The following is a 23,228-nucleotide window of genomic DNA, read 5'->3' as shown; positions in this document are numbered from 1 at the left end:
CGCTGTCAATGCCCACTTTCCAGGCAGCAGCCACGATGCCTTCATCCTGCGCCAGACTTCTGTGGCAGACCTTTTCGAGGCACCGCTTCACCCAGGAGGTTCGCTTCCCGGGGGCAAGGGATATCCTGTATGCACCTGGCTGATGAACCCGCTCCGTTCGCCCAGCACCCCTGCTGAGCTACGATACAACGAGCGCCATCAAGCTACCAGGAACATCGTTGAGCACACAATCGGCGTGCTCAAACAACGGTTCCGCTGTCTGGACCATTCTGGAGGAGCCCTGCAGTACTCGCCTGAGCGAGTCTCCCACTTCGTTGTTGTGTGCTGCATGCTGCATAACCTGGCAATCCTCAAGACCCAGCCAATGCCACCAGACATTGGAGCACCAGCAGAGGAGGAGGAGGATGAGGAGGAGGGTCATCAGCAGCACCAAGGCAGGAGGGAGGCACAAAGTGGAAGGGCCGTCCGTCAAAGGCTCAAAGCAAGTCGCTACTAGGCCCCCTCTGAGGGAATGGCTTCTGCCATTCAAACAAACTGAATGAAACCATCCCACAACCCCTAAGCCGGTCAAGGCAACAATGAGTGCAAAGACCAAACATGCACATTTTGAATACAGACACTTCTTTATTTCCCAAACTCTGTCTCATTTCCGCATGACAAAGTAATAGAAAGAAACACCAAAAAAAAGTCAATGTCCAAAACAGTAACAAAAATTTGACCATGACCCTCGACCTTCAATAAAACAATGAAATACATTTTGCCACACCTCCTACGTTTTGCCCTTCGAGGGTGATCTGCCTTCCTTGCGAAATTGCCCCCTTCCCACCCTGCAGCTCCTCCGTAATGGGACCCCAGTGGCTGCAGCAAGGTTGGGGGAAGGCTGCTGAGTGTCAGAAACTGAGACTGCAGATGCCCTTGAGGGACGGCCTGGACCAGCTCTGGGCCTGGAGAGCCCAGCTGCTGACTGCTCCAACTCTGCATAGGCGGCAGCAGTCTGTCCTACAGGTGGTGGCAGCTGCAGTGGAGAAGTGACAGTGTTGGCAGCAGGAATGCTGTCATCTTGAGAGAGGACAGCAACTCCCTGCTCGACCGACACACTGGCACTCCCACGGGGCAGCACTTCAGCATGCGGGCAATCTGCTGGAGCACAGATTGCTGGCCTGCTGTGGCGCGGTGAGAGCCCATGGGAAATCTGCCCGATCCAGCGAGGGTGGCAGCAGTTAGTGCTCGCGTAGCCTCAATCTGCGTCTGCATGAGACCAGCCACTGACTGCATTGCAGCACTTCACTGTAGCACAGGTGGCTGCCACGCAAATGCTAAGTGCTCCACACTCCTTGCCAGTGATTCAATGGATTTGGGCATCCTTGCCAATGCAGCCATGAGTTCAATGTGCCTTTGCTCCGCCTGGGCGCTCATTTCAGCGAGGACCCGCTCCTCGTCTGTGTTCAGTGCAGCAGGACTCGAGGCCATACTCTCCATCCGGGGAGAAGGCCCCTGAGCTTCCCTAACCCCCTCGCGTTGCTGCAGCCCGCTGGGTCCTGGAGCTTCACCCTCATCAGAACATTCCCCCTAGTTCCCCTCCAGGGAAGGCGTGTCCCCAGTATGGACATGGACTGCCTCGGCAGAGGGTTGTGCTGATGGTCCGGCTTCCTCTTCCTCCTCACCTTCAGCTTCACTCCCAATGGCAGCTTGAGGGCCTGTCTCCTCACCTGGTGAATCACCATCTGAAAGCAGGGAGGTACAAGAGTGGCTTTAGCATAAGGGCAGGCTGGCAGCAAGGGAGACATGAGTGCAGCGATGTACTGATTTGGATTGAAAGTGTCAAAGGCTGCTGTTGTGAGGAGCAAGTGGAAGGAGAGAGGACAAAAAGGTGGTGACCTTACCATTGCTGGCTAGAACGGGGTCGGCATCTCCAGTGGCGACGGGACCAAGCGTCCGGCTTGCCACAATCCTGTGGACGCGCTGCTCAAGATGGCTGAGGTCTTGAAGGTGAGGCTGCCCTCCACCGGTCCATTGCTGCTGTCTCCTATTATGAGCCAGCTTGGACTGCAAGAAAAAGGCGGCGTCTGAGCAAATATGCAGCCATGATCTTGCCTGAAATGCCTCCCATGGTTGAATAGCCCTCACTGTATGGAGCCATGATCTTGCCTGAAATGCCTCCCATGGTTGAATAGCCCTTACTGTATGCAGCCATGATCTTGCCTGAAATGCCTCCCATGGTTGAATAGCCCTTACTGTATGCAGCCATGATCTTGCCTGAAATGCCTCCCATGGTTGAATAGCCCTTACTGTATGCAAAGTGTGGAATGTGCGTGTGTGTTTCATGAAAGGGCCATAGGTGTTGGATGAGTGCTGGGCATTGGGGCTTTCAAGACCCTCTGGCCATAAAGTGAGGTGGAGATGGAGGGATGAGGAGGTTTTGAAAAAAGGCACTCACCCTGACGATCTGAGTGAGGTCGTTGAACTTTTTCCTGCATTGCACAGGAGTCCTAGGCACCATGCTGCTTGAGGTCACTCTGTGAGCTACCTCCCTCCACGCTTTTCTGTATTCGCTTGGCAAAGGCCTCCTGCCACTCTCTGGGTACAGTAGAGATCTTCTGCACTCCACCGCGCCAACCAGAGCCTCCAAGGCACGCTCGCTGAAGCGCTGTGCTCGCTCCCTGGCCCCCTCTATATGGAAGATTTCGCCAAAGGTCTGTCCACGCCGAGATTCAAGGCTCCAGTGAGCAGGGTGTGGCTGCAGAGCAAGATCGACCCTCCCCTTTAAGAACTGACCGGCGCCAGTGTGTCTGTGTTCAATCGCTAACTGACAGCACCTGCGCTGCGCCCACCCTCTGAGGTAGCGCCTCGCTCCTCGGGCTTAGCGCCTTAAGAGAGTTGTGTAGCGCCTGATTTAGCGCTCCAATCACCTCCAGGGGCGATAGTCGAATTTTGCAGCCAGCGGCGATAATTTGCGCCGGACGCTAAACTTTGCACCCGGCCGATATTCGCGCCTCAAAATGGGCGATACCGAATTTCTCCCCCAAAGAGTCTGCAAAGGGATATAGATAGGTTAAGTGAGTGGGCAAAAAATTGGCAGATGGAGTATAATGGCCCAGAACTTGGTGTCGGGGGCTTGCCGCGCGTGCAAGCCCCCGATCTGCACTCACCCTGCGCGCTGACATCTGAAGCCCGGGCCTGCTTGCATTTCCTGTGACAGGCCCGGTTCAGATGTCAGCGCGCAGTGCTTACCTGATCCAGCGGCGTAGTTAGTGCGATGTGCCGGCTGGGATCAGGTGAGCACTGTACAACCAATCAGGGGAGGGGAAGGTTCATTCATGAGTTTGAGAGTAAGAACTGTCAAACTCATGAAAACTACGGGGGCCCAAAACACTATTTAAACTTTAAATAAAAATTTAAAAAACATCCCAATCATTAAATTAAGTATAAATAAGTTTAAAAAAATAATTTAAACAATTTTTTTTTTTTGAAAAAAATAAATTTTTAATAAAAAGGGTCTAAAACTAAACTTACCTTATTGTAGATTCTTTAAAATAATAAACCTGTGGGGGAAAAAAAATTCTAAATTACACTAAAACACCACTTACCTGTAAAAATAAATACTTACGTGTGCTTTTTACAAGCGTAAAGACCGGAGACCTTTACACATGCGCAAATCCCCCAAAACAGGAAATCCAAGACGCACGCGCTGCCCCCTACAGCGCACGCGCTAGCCTCTTCAACTCTTGGGTTAGAGGAGAGGAAATGCCGGTTTTCAGCGCATGCGCTGTGCATGCTGAAAACCGGCATTTCCTCCGGCCAGACGCGTGAGTACCCCTTCCGTACTCACGCGTTTGGGGAGGAATTTCTGCCCCATTGTGGGAAAATGTGAGGTTATCCACTTTGGAAGGAAGAATGAAAAAGCAAATTATTATTTAAATGGAGTGAGACTACAAAATGCTGCGGTACAAAGGGATCTGGGGGTCCTAGTACATGAAACATAAAAAGTTAGCATGCAGGCACAGCAAGTAATTAGGAAGGCTAATGGAATGTTGGCCTTTATTGCAAGGGGTATGGAGTATAAAAGTAGGGAAGTTTTGATGCAACTTTACAGGGCGCTAGTGAGACCGCACCTGGAGTACTGCGTACAGTTTTGGTCTCCATATTTAAGGAAGGATATACTTGCATTGGAGGCAGTGCAGAGAAGGTTCACTAGGTTGATTCCTGGGATGAAGGGGTTGACGTATGGCGAATAGTTGAGCAGGTTGGGCCTATACTCACTGAAGTTTAGAAGAATGAGAGCTGATCTTATTGAAACATATAAGAAACTGAGGGGGATTGACAGGGTGGATGCTGAGAGGATGTTTCCCCTAGTGGGGGTATCTAGAACTAGGCGGCATAGTTTCAGAATAAGGGATCGCCCATTTAAGATGGAGATGAGGAGGAATTTCTTCTCTGAGGGTTGTGAATCTTTGGAATTCTCTACCCCAGAGAGCTGTGGAGACGGAGTCAATGGCCCAGAAATTTGGGTCGGGGGCTTCCCGCGGGTGTAAGCCCCCGACCTGCACTTACCTTGCGCACCGGCAGTTGAGCTGTAGGGCCCCGTGGAATTCCACTCCGGGGCCTGGTCCAGCTGCTGGCGCGCTGTGCTTGCGTGTCCCAGGGGTGTAGTTAGTGCGATGCGTCCCCTGGGATCACATGGGCCATGGGCAGCCAATCGACGCAGGGAAAAGCCCATTCATAAGTAGTGACAGGAAGACTTGTCAAAACTTATAAATACTACGGCCCCAAAATAGTAGTAAACCTTCAAATAAATTTTTAAAAATCATCACAGTTTTTAAATAAACTATAAATTACATTAAATAGCTATTTTAAACAATAATTTAAATTTTTGAAAAAATAATTTTATATTCAAATGGGGCTAAAAATAAACTTACCTTGCTTTAAAGTATTTATAAAAATAATAAACCTGTGGGGAAAAAAGGTTTTAATTTTAATTAATTGACCACTTACCTTTTAAAATGCAGGCCTTACGCCTGGTTTTTACATTTCTAAAATCTAAAGACTTACCCTCACGGAAAAACCTGTTTTAAAAAAAAAAACTTAAGTTCAAAGTGCACGCGCAGACTCCCGCGCGCACGCGTTCGACCTCTGAACCCCTTCGTTCAGAGGAACGGAAGTGCCGGTTTCCCGTGCATGCGCAGTGCATGCAAGAAACCGGCACTTCCATCGGGCCCACGCGTGAGTACCCCGTGCGTACTCACCCGTGGAGACCCGAATTTCTGGGCCATTGAATATATTCAAGGCGGAGATTGACAGACATTTGAACTACAAGTGAGTGAAGGGGTATTGGGAGAGAGCGGGCAAGTGGTGTTGCGGCCAAGATTGGATCAGCCATGATCTTATTGAATAGCGGAGCTGGCTCGAGGGGCCGTTTGGCCTACTCCTGCTCTTGTTTCTTATGTTCTAAGCCCATCATGCACGTTACTCGGCCCAATCAGTGGGTTCAGGTCTGCTGCTCGCCTCTGCTGACATCTTTCAGCCAGCTGTATTTAAGGGCCCATGCAGCCTTGTTTTTGATCAATCCTATTCTGCTGCTTCTTGGTGTGGCACATCTCAAAGTGACTGCTTTAAGACCAAAGGCACCTCCAAGATTTGATGATGACTCCCTCCATGCTCTTGTGGAGGGAGTGAGAGGGTGCCAAGAGGTACTGTTCCCCTCAAATGGATGGAGGAAGCCTCTTCAGTGTACCAAAGCAGCCTGGCTGCAAATTGCTGAGGAGGTGAGCGCCAGGTCTTTGTGTGGTCAGTCCTGGATTCAGTGCAGGAAAAGGTTCAATGACCTGCTACGCACAGCAAAAATGAATATAACATCACACTTACCATCAATCTGCTCCCCATCTCCTCTCATCACCAGCACTCTGGATTGTCAACCTCCTGCACATCCCACTTTAACCATACATCCCTTGCACCCTTAACCATCCCTCTCTATGTACAGAATCACTTCACTATTCTACTATGCACCCCTCATACTCGCTATCACTGTTATGCATTGACAACAATTAACAACGCACAGGGAGGGCCCTTGTTATTGGTACCTCACTCCATCTTTGTCTCCCTCTAAGCATCTATACTATGGATTCTCTACACTCACTCCAACATTCTCACTCAAACTCCACTTGTGTCCCTCATTGCAGGAAAAGAGAGCCCACAATAAGAGGAAGAGGGGCAGGACAGGAGGAGGGCCACCTTCGATTGCCCACTTGGCCACCGCTGAGGAGGCTGCTCTTGACATCGTCGGAGGTGCTGAGGATCTGGAAGTGGGGGACGGTCAGATGGGCGCAGTAGAGCAAGCTGGTGACAGAATAGATTTCCAACCCTCTCATTTAGATTGCATGAGTGACTGATATGGCATCTGATGTTCATACAGATGGAGTTCTGATCATCTTCACAATTCAATGTGCCTGCTACGTTAATATCACATGTATAACTCATGCCTTTACTCCCCCACAGGACCGCCGAGAGCCCCCCTCCCCGCTGTCCAGGTGGAAGAGCCGGAAGACTCCTCCGAGGAAGCTGCAACCTCTGAGGGCACAGCATCAGCAGAATTGAGTGCACCCAGCACCAGTGCAGAGACGTACACCTCGGTGGGTCATTCACGAGATAGATTATCTGGTGTATCACAGCTCACAAGTGAGCATCAGCAGATGTTGGAGACAGGGACAGCAGTGGAGAGTCCTCGTCGCAGGGCGCTCCCAGCTCTGCTCGGCTGCATGTGGACACTGTGCCTCTGGGGACATCCAGAAAGGGAGTGGTGCTGGAACTTCAGTAACAAGTGCAGCAGTCTCTGACAGGTTTTGCATCCACGGTAACTGCGAGTGTGCAGAGAATGGAGAAGTCCATCTCAAACATAAGCAATGCCATGGTGGAGGTAATGGCGCATGAACGTGCCACCATGGAGAGGGTGACAACCTCCTTGGAGGATGTAAGTCGCCAGACTCAACAGAGCATGGTGACTCCTCTAAATAGATGGTCTGCTATGGAGGATAGATGGGCAGCTATTGAGAGACACCAGAGGTACATGAACGTCCCCGTTATGAGGACTGCCAGCACAGAGACGGGTCCTCATGGCCCCACTGATGTGCAGCAAGGTGCTGTCCAGCTACTTGCTAGCAGTGAAGTGCGGGCGACCCATGAGAGGGATGTTGGTGGCCAACAACAAGGAAGTGTGGGTTCCTCTCCAAGCGCTCACACGCCCATGCTACTGCGGAGCCCTCGGTCAGAGCCCCAGATTCTTCACCCAACTGAGATGGCCGTCTCGGCCCAGAGGATGCTCGCCAAAGGTGTCGAAGCAGGAGCAGCATGAAAGTGAGCAAGGTGCCTCAACATCTGCTGAAGCCACAGGGGAAGCACCACGTAGAAGCACGCGTAAGAGAAAGTTAACACACAAATAGTCACAAGGGTAGTCACTTGGGTGTTTTGATATAATGCAATTTGAAGATTATCATTGTCATTTCAATTGTAATAAAGTTGGCCTTTGTGTGCCCAGAAATGGAAGTGTCACAGTGAGGTGTCAGGGTGCCCTTCATCTGTAATGATGGTGGTGAGAGTGATAGGAACCCACAGATTATTGTACAGATGGTGTATGGTGTGTTAAGAAGGTGGCAGCCACATGTGTTTGCATCGTAAACTTAAGCGAATCTGGCATGGATTAGTGCATCCCCTGCCTCACGGCCAGCAATGTGCTTGCGTGCTGGTGGAACTGGCACATCCGTCTCCGCAAGGTCTTCCTCATCTGTCTCCTCCTCCTCTGAGGAGGAGGCTGTGCACTGAGCCACTTGTTCCTCAGGCAGTGGTAAGCCACACTGCTGTGCGCTGTTGTGCAGTGCACAGCAGACCACGATGATTCTGGAGACCCTGGCTGCTGAGTACTGTAGGGCTCCACGTGATCTGTCGAGGCATCTGAATTGCATTTTGAGCAAGCCGATGGTTTGCTCGATGATGCCTCTGGTGGAAATGTGGCTGGCATTGTAGCGCTCCTCAGCTTCGTTTGATGGCCTCCTCAATGACTTCATTAGCCACGTCTTCAGGGGATTTCCCTTGTCGCCAAGTAGCCACCCAGAAAGTTGGGTTAGCGGATTAAAGAGCTGAGACACAGTAGACTGCCGCAGAATGAATGAGCCATGGCAACTGCCAGGGAACTTGGCACAAACATGCAAAATGTCCTTCCTGTGGTTACACACCAGCTGGACGTTAAGGGAGTGGAAGCCCTTGCGGTTGACAAATACAGCTGGGTTGTGATGGGCTACCCTAACGGCCACATGTGTGCAGTCTATGATGCCCTGTATCCTTGGCAAGCCTGCCATATTTGCAAAGCCAACTGCACGCGCGGTTACACTTGTTTAATCCGTGGAGAAGTGGATTTAATTGTGCGCCTTTACAAAGAGGGCATCAGTAACCTGCGTGATGCAAGTGTGTGCGGCCGACTGGGAGATGCCTCTGATGATCCCTGGAAGGACCCTGAAGCAAAAAAATTGAGGGTGGTGGTGACTTTGACAGCCACTGGTAAGGAGTGTGGACCTGCTCCTCTGGGCTCCAGGTGTTGGTGCAGCATTGCGCAGATGTCAGTGACTACCTCTCGTGAAAGTCTCAGCCTCCTTTGGCACTGCTGCTCAGCCATGTTGAGGAAGCTCATCCTCTGCCTGTAAACCCTGTGTTGGGGGTATCTCCTGCGGCGTGGTGCAGCCATGCGCTGATGTCCTCTGCCCTGTGCAGCATCAGGTGGCTGAGCAGGAGGTTGGCGCTTCTGTTGTTGCTGCAGCTGTTGTGCCAGGTTCTACTGCTGCCGCGGCTGCTCCTCCTCCGATTCTGAGGACCAGGATGACGGTAAAAATGGTTCCCATTCTGCTGGTATATATGTCAGTTGAGGAATAGATGTTATAAGCGCTCAGGCAATGTGGGGAGAGGATTTTCCAAGGAGGTCACAGTGCATATGGCATAACCACTTGCAAGCTCAATAGACCTGCAAAAAGTGTTCCAACACCTCAAAAAAAACAAAGTTCCACCATCTTAAAGTCAGCCATGTTACAGGTCCGCTTTTATGCTGCAGGTACAGCTGTCAAGAATTCGCGTAGTTGCTGAACCCGGCACAATCAGCTGGCATGTTTATATGCTGAAAATTTTGTAAAATGGGAAGAGCTTGCTAAAATGGGATTATGTAGGCAGTTAACAAGCTGTTAACTGCCTTAAGTACTTCTCCCGCCGTTTGGTGGCGGGTCCGATCAGGATTCTCAGACCCGACACTTTGTAAAGTTGCGTGGAGGCGGGTTGATGGCGGGTTCGGAACCCGCCATCAATCAAAACTAATTTAACCTCTGATCCGCCTCCAAACCTGCCCTCTGAGCACCGGCAAAATCGCGGCCAAAGTATTTGTTTAATTTATCTACCATTTCCTTATTCCCCATTATAATTTCTCCTGTCTCAGCCTGTAAGGGACTCACATTTACTTTTGCTAATCTTTTCCTTTTTACATACCTGTAGAAGCATTTACAGTCTGTTTTTATGTCTCTCGCTAGTTTACTCTCATTCTGTTTTCCCTTTCTTTATCAATTTCTTGGTCCTCCTTTGCTGAATTCTAGAATCCTCCCAATCCTCAGGCTTACTGCTCTTTGGCAACATTATAAGCCTCTTCCTTTGATCTAATACTATCTTTAACTTCTCTTGTTAACCATGGTTGGACCACTTTTCCTGTGGGGTTTTTGTGTCTTAAAGGATTGTATACTTGTTGTAAATTATGTATTAATTCTTTAAATGCTAGCCATTGCTCGTCTACTGTCATACCTTTTTAATGTACTTTCCCAATCTACCTTAGCCAACTCACCCCTCATACCTACGTAGTTTGCTTTGTTTAGATTTAAGGCCCTAGTTTCGGATTTAAATCACTTTCACACTTAATATACAATTCTATCATATTATGGTCACTCTTCCATAAGGGCCGCTTTACTACAAGGTTATTAATTAACCTTTTCTCATTGCACAAAAGCAAATCTAAATTAGCCTGTTCCCTAGTTGGTAACTCAACATACTGATCTGTATCTTAACTCCATTGTCCCACCTTGGGTACTTAATACCCTTGCCTAACAAAATCCTATCAATCTAAGTTTTAAACTTTTCAGTTGACCTAGCCTCAACAGTTTTTTGGGGGAGAGAGTTCTAGATTTCCATTGCCCTTCGTGTGAAGAAGTACTTCCTGACATCACCCCTGAATGGTCTAGCTCTAACTTTAAGGTTATGCACCCTTGTTCTGGACTCCCCCATCAGAAGTAGTTTCTCGCTCTCTATCGTATCAAACCTTTAAATTATTTTAAACACCTCAATTAGATCTTCTATACTCAAGGGAATACAACATGTCTTCATAAAATAACCCCTTTAGTCCCAGTATCATTCTGGTGAATCTTTTTTTGTACATGTCCACTAGTTTTTTGTGATTTCTGTACATGGTCCCCTAATCTCTGTTCTTCCAAAGTTTCTCACCATTTAGAAAATGCTCTGTTCTATCTTAGTTCCAAAGTGGATAACCTCACACTTCCCCACACTGAACTCCATCTGCCAGTTGTGCCCGTTCACTTAATCTATCAAAGCACTGGAGAGGTACCACCAACGCTGCCTCCGCAAGATCCTGCAAATCCATTGGCAGGATAGGTGCACCAACGTCCGTGTTCTCGCTCAGGCCAACATCCCCAGCATCGAAGCTTTGACCACGCTCGATCAGCTCCGATGGACGGGTCACATTGTCCGCATGCCCGATACGAGACTCCCAAAACAAGCGCTCTACTCGGAGCTCCGACACGGCAAGAGAGCCCCAGGTGGGCAGAGGAAACACTTCAAGGACACCCTCAAAGCCTCCTTGAAAAAGTGCAACAGCCCCACCGACACCTGGGAATCCCTGGCCCAAGACCGTACAAAGTGTAGGAGAAGCATCCGGGAGGGCGCCGAATCCCTCGAGTCTCTTCGCCGGGAGCAAGCGGAATCCAAGCGCAAACAGCGGAAGGAGCGCACGTCAACCCAAGCACCCCACCCACCCGCCCCTTCAACCACCGTCTGCCCCACCTGTGACAGAGACTGTAGGTCCCGCATTGGTCTCATCAGACACCTGAGAACTTTTTAATGTGGAAGCAAGTCATCTTCGGTTCCGAGGGACTGCCTAAGAGAAGAATCTATCAATGTCCCTTTGTAACTTTCTGCTGTCAGCTACACAACTTACTGTGCCACCTAACTTAGTGTCGTCAGCAAACTTGGATTATACGGCTGTCTATTCCTTCATCTTAAGTAATTGAGCAATTGGAATTTTTTGAGGATGTAACTGGTAAAATAGATAAGGGAGTGTAATGTATATACCTTTTAAGGGGGGGAACTACTTTTTACAGCTCATGTATACTGTAGTACCGGCAGTGACCACACCTGTATATAGCACTGAGTAGTAATCTGTACAGTTCAGTTCCAGAGTGAGCCACGTTGAGTAAACACCTGTTGTACCGTTCTCCTGCAGTCTGTGTCTTACTACTGACGGACACAACAGGGAGAACCAGTGGATGTGGTGTATTTGGACTTTCAAAATGCTTTCGATAAGGTCCCGCATAAGAGATTAGCGTGTAAAGTTAAGGCACATGGAATTGGGGGCAAGGTATTGACTTGGGTGGAGAACTGGTCGGCAGACAGAAAGCAATGAGTTGGAATAAACGGGTCTTTTTCCGAGTGGGGTACCGCAGGGATCGGTCGTTGGACCCCAGCTATTCACAATATATATTAATGATCTAAACAAGGGAACTAGATGTAATATCTCCAAGTTTGCAGACGACACAAAGCTGGGTGGGCGTGTGTGCTGTGAGGCGGATGCCGAGAAACTCCAGGATGATTTGGACAGGTTGGGTGATTGGGCAGAAGCATGGCAGATGCAATATAATGTGGATAAATGCGAGGTTATCCACTTTGGTGTAAAAAACAGGAAGGCAGATTATTATCTGAATGGCAATAGATTGGGAGAAGGGGAAGTGCAACGAGACCTGGGTGCCCTTGTGCACCAATCGCTGAAGGTAAGCATGCAGGTGCAGCAGGCGGTTAAGAAGGCAAATGGTATGTTGGCCTTCGTAGCGAGAGGGTTTGAGTACAGGAACAAGGATGTCTTGCTGCAGTTGTACAGGGCCTTGGTGAGACCACATCTTGAATATTGTGTGCAGTTTTGGTCGCCTTATCTGAGGAAGGATGTTCTTGCCATGGAAGGAGTTCAGCGAAGATTCACCAGGCTGATACTTGGGATGGCAGGAATGACGTATGAGGAGAGATTGGGTCGATTGGGCTTATACTCGCTGGAGTTTAGAAGAATGAGAGGGGATCTCATTGAAAATTCTGACAGGACTGGACAGACTAGATGCAGGAAGGATGTTCCTGATGGTCGGGAGTCCAGAACCAGGGGTCACAGTCTAAGGATAAGGGGATGCCATTTAGGACAGAGATGAGGAGGAATTTCTTCACCCAGAGAGTGGTGAACCTGTGGAATTCTCTACCACAGAAGGCAGTAGAGGCCAATTCATTAAATATATTCAAGAAGGAGTTAGATATATTTCTTAAGGCTAAAGGGATCAAGGGATATGGGGAGAAGGCAGGGACAGGGTACTGAATTTGGATGATCAGCCATGATCGCATTGAATGGCGGAGCAGGCTCGAGGGACCGAATGGCCTACTCCTGCTCCTATCTTCTGTGTTTCATATGTATGAAAAGCTGAGGCTGCGGTATAGATCCCTGGGGACAACACTGTTCAGATACTGCTAATTGGAGTACATAGTCTCCTACTGCCTAACCATTTCCCTATCCATGTCAATAGGTTCCCTTCAATTTCATGCCCATTTTCTAAGCATCCTATATCATTTAACAAAGTTGATCATTTGGCCCTGAAATTGCCTATCTGTTCAGTGGGCTCCTACCGTAACTCTGCTGACAGTCCGGTGGAGTAGCCGGAAGAAAAGCAAGGGCCTGAAAACACCATGTCCTATCCTTACCCTGGAGTTTCCAATGGCCTGTTTGGAGCTGGAGACTAAACAAGGATGCTGATGCAGAGGGGATGGGGACTCTTTAAACTGGTAGTTCTTACTTCTTCCGTCTCAAAGGGAACAGCATTCGTTTGGAGGTCGATATATCCAAGTGAGATGAGACATACCGAAGCGTGGATTTGAGCCCACTGAGTAGGCCCATGCTGCCATGGAACCCTGAGGAGCAGTGTGAGTGGATTGTGCCCCTGTGGATATTCCGGACCAATCAAATGGTGAATAATGTGAGGTGACATAGTTTCATTACACCACCTTTGAGTTATGTTTGAGCTGAGCCTCTAACAGAACACTGAATTTAAATCATAGAATAATGGTATCTTACAACAAAGAGAAGGTCATTCTCCCCATCATGCCTTTGCTGGCTCTTTGAAAGTGCTATCCAATTAGTCCCTCCTGCTCTTTCCCCATAGCTCTGCGAAATTTTCCTTTTCAAGTGTGTATCTAATTCCCCTTTGAAAGTTGATTGATTCTGCTTCCACCACCCTTTCAGGCAATGCATTCCAGATCATGTTCCCTCAAGTGTCTTTAACTAGATTATTCTAAATATTTGTCACCCATTGAGTAAAGATCTAGTATGAAGTTACATTGCACTCATTTAATTTTGTGTCCAAAAGCCCTAACTTATCTTGAATTAATAATTACTTTATTTATGACAATCAATATTTTATATTAATTGTTGGGTGTAAAACATCAGATGCATAAGAGAAAATCAGGCAGGGAACATTACATATTTACAACAGAGCTTGCCCAATTTTCCACCCAAATTAAATGGGTAAAAAAATCATTATGGATATGCAATCCTCCCTGCCTGATTTTTCTCTAAACATTCTCCAATCTTTAATCGTTTTTTCCCAAGTACTATAAAAGGAAAATCTGCTCTGTGTACCTTGATTAGATCTCCCTTAACCTCCTTCTGTCCAGACTGTAGAGCTTAACTTCTCTAATCTTTCCTCATTGCTTATGACTTCTAAAGCTGAAAGGAAAAGTGACTAAGAGTGCAATGCAAACCCAGTTATACACTTTTCTGGCTTTTCTTCCAGAAGTCTGTGTCTGAAGACAGAAGGCACCATGCAGTGTTTATAGCCAACTCATCATTATTCTTTAGGAAGGCTATTCCAAAGTTTTAGATTTCCCCACTTTAGCTTTTCCAAGAAGAATCACTAGATAATTGATGCGAATTGTTGTTTCCAGGAAATTTCAAGAGAAGTTTGTGGCAAGATAATTAGAAGGCAGTTAAATCTCCCTCAAGACCATACCTCTTTTTATCCTTAACATATCAATTGGGATAATGCTAGGGTAAAGGGGAAGGAGGGGGAAGAATTTCTGAAATGTGTTCAGGAGAATTTCCTTGACCAATATGTTCTTGGCCCAACTAGGAAGGAAGCATTGCTGGATTTGGTGCTGCGGAATGAGGTGGGCCAGGTCGACCAAGTGTCTGTGCGAGAACACTTGGGTACGAGTGATCATCGTATCATAAGATTTAGATTAGCAATGGAGAGGAGCAAGGAACAATGTAGAGTGGAACTTCTAAACTGGAATAGGGCTAACTTCAATGGGATGCGAAGGGATCTAGCCAGGGTAAAATGGAACCAAAGACTGACAGGAAAAACTGTAATCGAACAATCTTTGAGGAGGAGATGTTCCAAATACTAATCAAGAAATAGTAGGAGCTTGCAACAAAGGTAATCTTGGGGGACGTTAATCTTCATATAGACTGGACAAATCAAATTGGCAAAGGTAGTCTGGAGGACGAGTAGTTCATGGAATGCATTCGGGACAGTTTCCTACAACAATATTCCATGGAATCAACCAGGGAACAGGCTATTTTAGATCTTGTATTGTGTAATGAGACAGGGTTAATTAGCAATCTCATAGTAAAGGATCCTCTGGGGCAGAGTGATCATAATATGATAGAATTTCACTTTAATTTTGAGAGTGACTTGCCTAAGTCCTTGGGGGAGAAATTGGGTATAGCCCCGTTTGGGACTTTAGAATTGGCGCTGCGCAAATTTTTTCGCCAGGCGCAACTTATCGCCACCTCGAGCGATATTGGGTTGCTGCGCCCCTAAAGGTGATTGCGGCGTTGATTCAGGCGCTGCACGGGAGTCTTAACGCGCTAACCCGGCGGCGCTACTCAATATGTCGGCGGCAGGGCGCAGCGCAGGTGCTGTCAATAATCGATTACCCGAGACATGCTGGCGCCGGCCAGCTCTTAAAGGGGCGGGTCAATTAGGAGCAGCAGCCACACTCTGTGCCTTGTAGGCCTCAAAATCGGCGCTGTGCTTTCTGTGGCGTTCCAACCTTTGAACATATGGAGAGGGTGGGGCAGAGAGCGGAGCGCTTTACCGATGGGGCATTGGATGCTTTGGTTGGCGAAGTGGAGCGCCGGCGAGCTGTGCTGTACCCCGACAATGGCAGGAAGCCTCATCAGAGCGAGTACCGCAGGGCTTGGAGGAAAGTTTGTCAAAGAGTTACCTCAACCAGCGTGGTGGCTAGGACTCCTGTGCCATGCAGGAAGAAGTTCAATGACCTCACTCGGGTTGTTTGGGTGAGTGCCTTTTTCACCATCTTCTTCATCCCTCCATCTGCACCTGACATTATGGCCAGAGGGTGCGCGAAGCCCCAATGGCCATCTGTCAGCCAGCACCCATGGCCCTTTTTGGAAACACACACGCACATTCAGCTCAATGCATAATGGAAGGGCTATTCTACCATGGGGGGCATGTGATGTCAGCTCAATGCATAATGGAAGGGCTAATCTACCATGGGGGGCATGTGATGTCAGCTCAGGCCAGCATGTTTCATCACTTCCCGTCCTTTCTCCTGCAGGCCAAGTTGGCCAGGAACCGGAGGGAGCAGCTTCGCACCGGAGGAGGCCCTCCTCCGCTGCAGACACTGACAGACCTGGAGGAACGAGTCCACCAGATTGTTGGAGGCCGGATGACTGGTACTGTCACCACTGGAGCTGCCGACCCCATTGTGCACAGCGATGGTAAGGTCATCACCTTTTTGAACTCTCTCCTTCCACTTCTTCCCCCCACCAGCATGCTTTTTCACTCTGGACCCATGTCAGAGCATTGCAGCACTCATGCATCCCTTGCTGCCACCCTGTCCTTTCGCTAAAGCTACTCTTCAACCTCCCTGCTTTCAGATGCTGCATCACCAGCTCGGGAGCCGGGCCCTCAAGCTGCCACTGCCACTGACTCCGGAGGCGACGAGCAGGAGGAAGCTGGACCATCCCTGCCACCCTCAGGCGAGCCAGCCCCTCTGCAGACTGGGGAGACTACTTGCCTGGAGGGGAGCGGGTGGGAATGCTCTGAGGAGGAAGCAGTTCCAGGAACCAGCGAGCTGCAGCAACGCAAGGGGGGTAGGGAAGCTCGGCCGTCTCCCCGGAGGGTTAGTCAGACCGCGAGTACTGCTGCACAGAGCGCAGAAGAGGTGCATTCCCTCGCAGAAATGAGCGCCCAGGCTCGGCTCAGGCACACTGAGCTCATGGCTGCAGTGGCAATGATGCCTGAATCCATCGAGACATTGGCAAGGAGTGTCCAAGGCTTCGGGGCAGCATAGGCTAGGAGTGCGCAGGACCTCGGGGCAGCACAGGCTAGGAGTGCGCAGGACCTCAGGGCAGCACAGGCAAAGAGTGTGCAGGACTTCGGGGCAGCACAGGCAAAGAGTGCGCAGGACTTCGGGGCAGCACAGGCAAAGAGTGCGCAGGACTTCGGGGCAGCACAGGCAAGGAGTGCGCAGGACCTCGGGGCAGCACAGGCTAGGAGTGCGCAGGACCTCCGGGCAGCACAGGCAAAGAGTGCGCAGGACTTCGGGGCAGCACAGGCAAGGAGTGCGCAGGACTTTGGGGCAGCACTGGAAAGGACTGTCCAGGGCTTCACCGAAGCACTGGCACCTGCCACGCCAGTGCTGAGTGCTGCCACGCAGTCACTCGCTGGTCTCATGCAGACACATATTGAGGCCACGCGACCAATGACTGGTGCCACCCTCGCTGGATCAGGCGGGATTACCCGGGGCCCTTGCAGCACCACAGCAGGGCCTCAATCTGTGGACCAGCCGATTGGTGTGCATGCTGCGGTGCTGCCTCGTCAGAGTGCCAGTGTGTCGTTGGACCAGGGAGCTGCTGTCCGCTCTCAGGATGTCAGCATTCCTGATGCCACCGCTGGCACGTCTCCACTGCAGCTGCCACCACCTGCAGGACAGACTGCTTCCACCCATTCACAGTTGGAGCAGTCAGCATCCGGGCCCTCCAAGGCCAGAGGTCATCCAGGACGTCCCTCAGGGGCATCTGCGCTTTCCGACAGCCAGCAGGCCTCCCCCAGCCTTGATGCAGCCACTGGGGTCCCATTACGGAGGAGCTGCAGGGAGGGAAGGGGCCGATCTCGCAAGAGAAGTAGATCACCATCAAGGGGGAAAGAGTAGAAGGTGCAGCTGAGACGTCTTTTTTGTAGAAATCGAGGCCGTGGATGCTGGTCTGAATGTTAGTAATGTTTTGGATAGTCTCCCGGGTGTGCGAGCCACTTAAGTGTTAGTGTGTTAGTTTTGCTTTCTGTAGCCATTGCTTTGTCATGTTGGAAGGAAGCACATTTCGCAAAATAAACAACTTTTTTTATTTACATTGGCCATGTCTGATATTTACATTCACTGCCCTTCATAGGCTTTGGGTTATCCGGACGGTTCCCTTCTTCCTCATCGAATGGCACCAAGCATTCCGTCAGAGGGGCCTAGAAGTGGCTTGTTATCAGCCTCTGACGGACGGCCCTTCCCGTTTGTACCTCCCTCCCGTCTTGGTCCTCCTCCTCCTCCTCCGCCGCTGGTGCTTCAATGGCTGGTGGCATTGGCTGGGTGCGTAGGATGGCGAGGTTATGCAGCATGCAACAGACTATGACTAAGTGGGAGACTCGCTCTGGTGAGTACTGCAAGGCGCCTCTGGAATGGTCAAGGTAGCGGATCCGCTGCTTCAGCACACTGATTGTGTGCTCCACAATGTTCCTCGTCGCCTGATGGCTCTCATTGAAGCGCTCTTCAGCAGGAGTGCTGGGCGAACGGAGCGGCGTCATCAGCCATGGGCACAGAGGATAGCCCTTGTCACCGAGAAGCCAGCCTCCTGGGTGAGCCGGGGCCTCGAATAGGTCTGCAACTGAAGTCTGGCGCAGGATGAAGGCGTCGTGGCTGCTGCCAGGGAACTGCGCATTGACTGCGAGGATCAGCTGTCGGTGGTCACAGACCAGCTGAACATTCAAGGAATGGAACCCCTTGCGGTTGCGGAACTCCTCCGGATTCAAAACAGGTGCCCGCAAAGCCACGTGCGTGCAGTCAATGGCGCCCTGCACCATGGGGAAGTCCGCTATTGCTGCAAAGCCCTCTGCGCGCTCCCGCTGCTTCTTCAGTGTCACAGGGAAGGAGATGTACTGCCGCCTCCTTTTTAAATAGGGCACCTGTTACTTGACGGATGCAGCAATGCACCGCAAACTGCGATATGTTAGCGATGTCCCCAGTTGCGGCCTGGAAGGAGCCGCTCGTATAGAAATTCAGGGCAACAGTCATCTTGACAGCCACCGACAGAGAGGTCCTGCACCTTTATCTGAGGCTGCAGATCTGGCTGAAGCAGGTGGCACAGCTCAGTCACCACCTCCTTTCTGAAGCGCAGCCTTCTAAGACACTGCTCCTCTGACATGTTCAAGTAACAGAACTGCTGTCGGAAAGCCCTGGCAGCGTAAGGTCTGGTGTGGCGACATCTGTTGGCCCTCCTCCGTCTGGCCATTCCTGGCCCCCTCTCCCTGCGTCTCTGTGCCCTTTCCAGATGGTTCAGCAGCAGGACGTTCCCCTCCAATGCAGCCCCCATAGTAATAGCACACAAGAAATTGTAAACGTTGTAAATGCTCACCAGCTGCAAGGTGATGGTCAGTAGGCTGAAACATAGAAACATAGAAGATAGGAGCAGGAGTAGGCCATTCGGCCCTTCGAGCCTGCTCCGCCATTCAATGAGATCATGGCTGATCATTGAAATTCAGTACCCTGTCCCTGCCTTCTCCCCATATCCCTTTAGCCTTAAGAAATATATCCAACTCTTTCTTGAATATATTTAATGAACTGGCCTCCACCGCCCTCTGTGGCAGAGAATTCCACAGGTTCACCACTCTCTGGGTGAAGAAATTCCTCCTCATTTCAGTCCTAAATGTCCTACCCCTTATCCTTAGACTATGACCCCTGGTTCTGGACTCCCCGACCATCGGGAACATCCTTCCAGCATCTAGTCTGTCCAGGCCTGACAGAATTTTATAGGTTTCGATGAGATCCCCTCTCAATCTTCTAAACTCCAGTGAGTATAAGCCCAATCGACACAATCTCTCCTCATACGTCATTCCTGCCATCCCAGGTATCAGCCTGGTGAATCTTCGCTGCACTCCTTCCATGGCAAGAACGTCCTTCCTCCGATAAGGCGACCAAAACTGCACACAATACTCAAGGTGCGGTCTCACCAAGGCCCTGTACAACGTAGCAAGACATCCTTGTTCCTGTACTCGAACCCTCTTGCTACGAAGGCCAACATACCATTTGCCTTCTTAACCGCCTGCTGCACCTGCATGCTTACCTTCAGCGACTGGTGCACAAGAACACCCAGGTCTCTTTGCACTTCCCCTTCTCCCAATCTATTGCCATTCAAATAATAATCTGCCTTCCTGTTTTTGCCACCAAAGTGGATAACCTCACATTTATCCACATTATAGTGCATTTGCCATGTTTCTGCCCAATCACCTAACCTGTCCAAATCGTACTGGAGTTTCATGACATCCTCCTCGCAGCATACCCTCCCACCCAGCTTTGTGTCGTCTGCAAATTTGGAGATATTACATCCAATTCCCTCGTCCAGATCATTAATATATATTGTGAACAGCTGGGGTCCTAGGACCGATCCTTGCGGTACCCCACTAGTCACTGCCTGCCACTCAGAAAACGACCCGTTTATTCTAACTCTTTGCTTTCTGTCCGCCAACTAGTTCTCTATCCAAGTCAATACCTTGCCCCCAATCCCATGTGCCTTAATTTTGCACGCTAATTTCTTATGTGGGACCTTATCGAAAGCCTTCTGAAAGTCCAAATACACCACATCCACTGGTTCTCCCTTATCTATTTTACCAGTTACATCCTCAAAAAATTCCAGTAGATTAGTCAAGCATGATTTACCTTTTGTAAATCCATGTTGACTTTGTTCGATCCTGTCACTGCTTTCCAAGTGCTCTGCTATTACATCTTTAATAATGGACTCTAGCATTTTCCCCACTACCGATGTCAGGCTTACCGGTCTATAATTCCCTTCTTTTTCTCTGCCACCTTTTTTGAATAGTGGGGTAACATTAGCTACCCTCAAATCCATGGGTACTGTTCCAGAGTCTATCGAGTTCTGGAAGATGACCAGCAATGCATCTACTATTTCTAGGGCCACTTCCTTAAGTACCCTGGGATGTAGATTATCAGGCCCTGGGGATTTATCGGCCTTCAGTCCCATCAATTTTCCTAACACCATTTCCCTACAAATACTGATTTCTTTCAGTTCCACCCTTTTATCAGACCCTATGTTCCCCGGTATTTCTGGGAGGTTATTTGTGTCCTAATTTGTGAAGACCGAACCAAAATATGTATTTAGTTGGTCTGCCATTTCTTTGCTCCCCATTATAAATTCCCCCGATTCTGACTGCAAGGGACCTACGCTTGACTTCACCAATCTTTTTCTCTTCATATATCTATAAAAGCTTTTACAGTCAGTTTTTACGTTCCCTGAAAGCTTACTCTCATTCTATTTTCCCTTTCTTAATTAATCCCTTTTTCCTCCTTTGTTGAATCCTGAACTGCTCCCAATCCTCGGGATTATTGCTTTTTCTGGCCAATTTGTATGTCCTCTCCTTGGATCTTATGCTATCCCTAATTTCCCTTGTTACCCACGGTTGAGTCACCTTTTTTTAATTTTTGTGCCAGACTGGGACGAACAACTTCTGTAGTTCATTCATTCGGTCTTTGAATGTTTGCCATTGCCTATCCACCGTCAAGTCTTTGAGTGCCATTCCCCAATCAATCCTACCCAACTCGCTCCTCAGACCATCGTAGTTTCCTTTATTTAAATTGAGGACCCTTGTTTCTGAGTCAACTACTTCATTCTCCATCTTAATGAAGAATTCGATCATATTATGATCGCTCTGACCCAAGGGGCCTCGTACAACAAGATTGCTAATTAATCCTTTCTCGTTACATAATACCCAGTCTAAGATGGCCTGGTCTCTGGTTGGTTCCTCGACATATTGGTCCAGGAAACCATCCTGTAAACACTCCAGGAATTCCTCCTCCACAGTATTGTTACAAATTTGGTTAGCCCAATCTATATGTAGATTAAAGTCACCCATGATGACTGCTGTGCCCTTATTGCACGCTTCTTTAATTTCCCTTTTAATGCCATCCCCAACCTCCGCCTTACTGTTTGGAGGTCTATATACCACTCCCACTAATGTTTTTTTCCCCTTAGTATTTCTCAATTCTACCCATACAGATTCCACATCATCAGAGCCAATATCCTTCATTTCAATTGTATTAATCCCTTCTTTAACCAGTAATGCTACCCCACCTCCCTTTCCTTTTTGCCTATCCTTCCTGAATATCGAATACCCCTGGATGTTGAGTTCCCAGTCTTGGCCATCCTTGAGCCACGTTTCCGTAATCCCAACCAAATCATATTCGTTTACCTCTATTTGCGCAGCCAATTCATCCACCTTATTACAAATGCTCCTCGCATTAAGACACAAAGCCTTCAGGCTTGTTTTTTTAACGCTCTTAGACCTATTAGAATTATTCTTTACTGTGGCCATGTTTGATTTAAACCGTTGATTTCTCCGACTGCCACTTTTGTTTTTCTCCTTCCTATCTTTTGCTTTTATCCTTGTTTCCCTTTCCTCTGTCTCCCTGCTCAGGTTCCCAACCCCCTTCCATTTTAGTTTAAACCCTCCCCCACAGCACTAGCAAACAAACCCCCTAGGACATCGGTTCCAGCCCTGCCCAGGTGCAGACCCTCCGGTTTGAACTGGTCCCACCTCCCCCAGAACCGATTCCAATGTCCCAGGAACTTGAATCCCTCCTCCTGGCACCATTCCTCTAGCCACGTATTCATCTGAAGTATCCTTCTATTTCTACTCTGACTAGCACGTGGCACTGGTAGCAATCCTGAGATTACTATCTTTGAGGTTCTGTTTTTTAATTTACCTCCTAACTCCCTATATTCCACTTTTAGGACCTCATCCCGCTTTTTACCTACATCGTTGGTGCCTATATGCACCACGACAACTGGCTGTTCACCCTCCCCTTCCAAGATGTTCTGCAGCCGCTCGGTCACATCCTTGACCCTTGCACCAGGGAGGCAACACACCATCCTGGAGTCTCGTTTGCAGCCGCAGAAATGCCTATCTATTCCCCTTACAATTGAATCCCCTATTACTATAGCTCTACCTCTCTTTTTCCTCCCATTCTGTGCAGCAGAGCCACCCCTGGTGCCAGGAAGTTGGCTGCTGCCTTCCTCTGATAAGCCATCCCCCCCAACAGCACTCAAAGTGGTGTATCTGTTGGAGAGGGGGATGGCCACAGGGGACCCCTGCACTACCTGCCTGCGCCTAGTACTCTGCCTGTTGGTCACCCGTTCCCTTTCTTCCTGTCCAACCTCTACCTGTGGTGTGTCCAACTCCCTAAACGTGCTATTCACGATGTCCTGAGCATCGTGAATGCTCCAGTATGCATCCAATCGCAGCTCCAGCGCCGCAATGCGGTCTGTCAGTAGCTGCAGCTGGGTGCACTTCCTGCACACATAGTTGTCAGGGACACAGGAAGTGTCCCTGAGTTCCCACATATCGCAGGAGGAGCAGATCATGGGGCCGGGCTGTCCTGCCATGGTTTACCCTTTAATTAATTGAGTTTAAATTAAATCAATCAATCCCACTAATTACACTACAGTTAAATAGTTTTACCAACAGTCCCCGCTACACCAGAGAGACCTTAGAAACTATAAACCAGAGTTAAAGTTTAAAAAAGAGAGAAATACTCACCAACCAATCACTTACCTGCTTCCTGCTGACGTCACACTTTGATTACTTTTTACCTCT

At 49.2% G+C, this 23,228-nt stretch overlaps 1 protein-coding gene across 8 annotated transcripts in view; it reads left to right on the top strand.

Annotated features, from left to right (window-relative positions):
• The window catches only part of tmem108 (transmembrane protein 108), a 423,054-nt gene that overhangs the window by 165,788 nt on the left and 234,038 nt on the right, over positions 1-23,228 (top strand). Inside the window, exon 5 of one of the 8 annotated variants that reach the window (XM_085988780.1) lies at positions 6,493-6,633. The exons of the other annotated variants lie outside the window; for them this stretch is intronic. Coding sequence (XP_085844906.1) covers positions 6,493-6,494 — 2 coding nt within the window. The 3' untranslated portion in view covers positions 6,495-6,633. Of the gene's footprint in view, positions 1-6,492; positions 6,634-23,228 lie in introns of those variants that run through there. 8 annotated transcript variants of the gene reach the window in all.

This window comes from Somniosus microcephalus, chromosome 5, assembly GCF_052327205.1.
Source record: "Somniosus microcephalus isolate GS21.2 chromosome 5, FLI_Smic_1.0, whole genome shotgun sequence".
Classification (NCBI taxonomy): Eukaryota; Metazoa; Chordata; class Chondrichthyes; order Squaliformes; family Somniosidae; genus Somniosus; species Somniosus microcephalus.
This window is presented reverse-complemented; position numbering and strand designations above follow the sequence as displayed.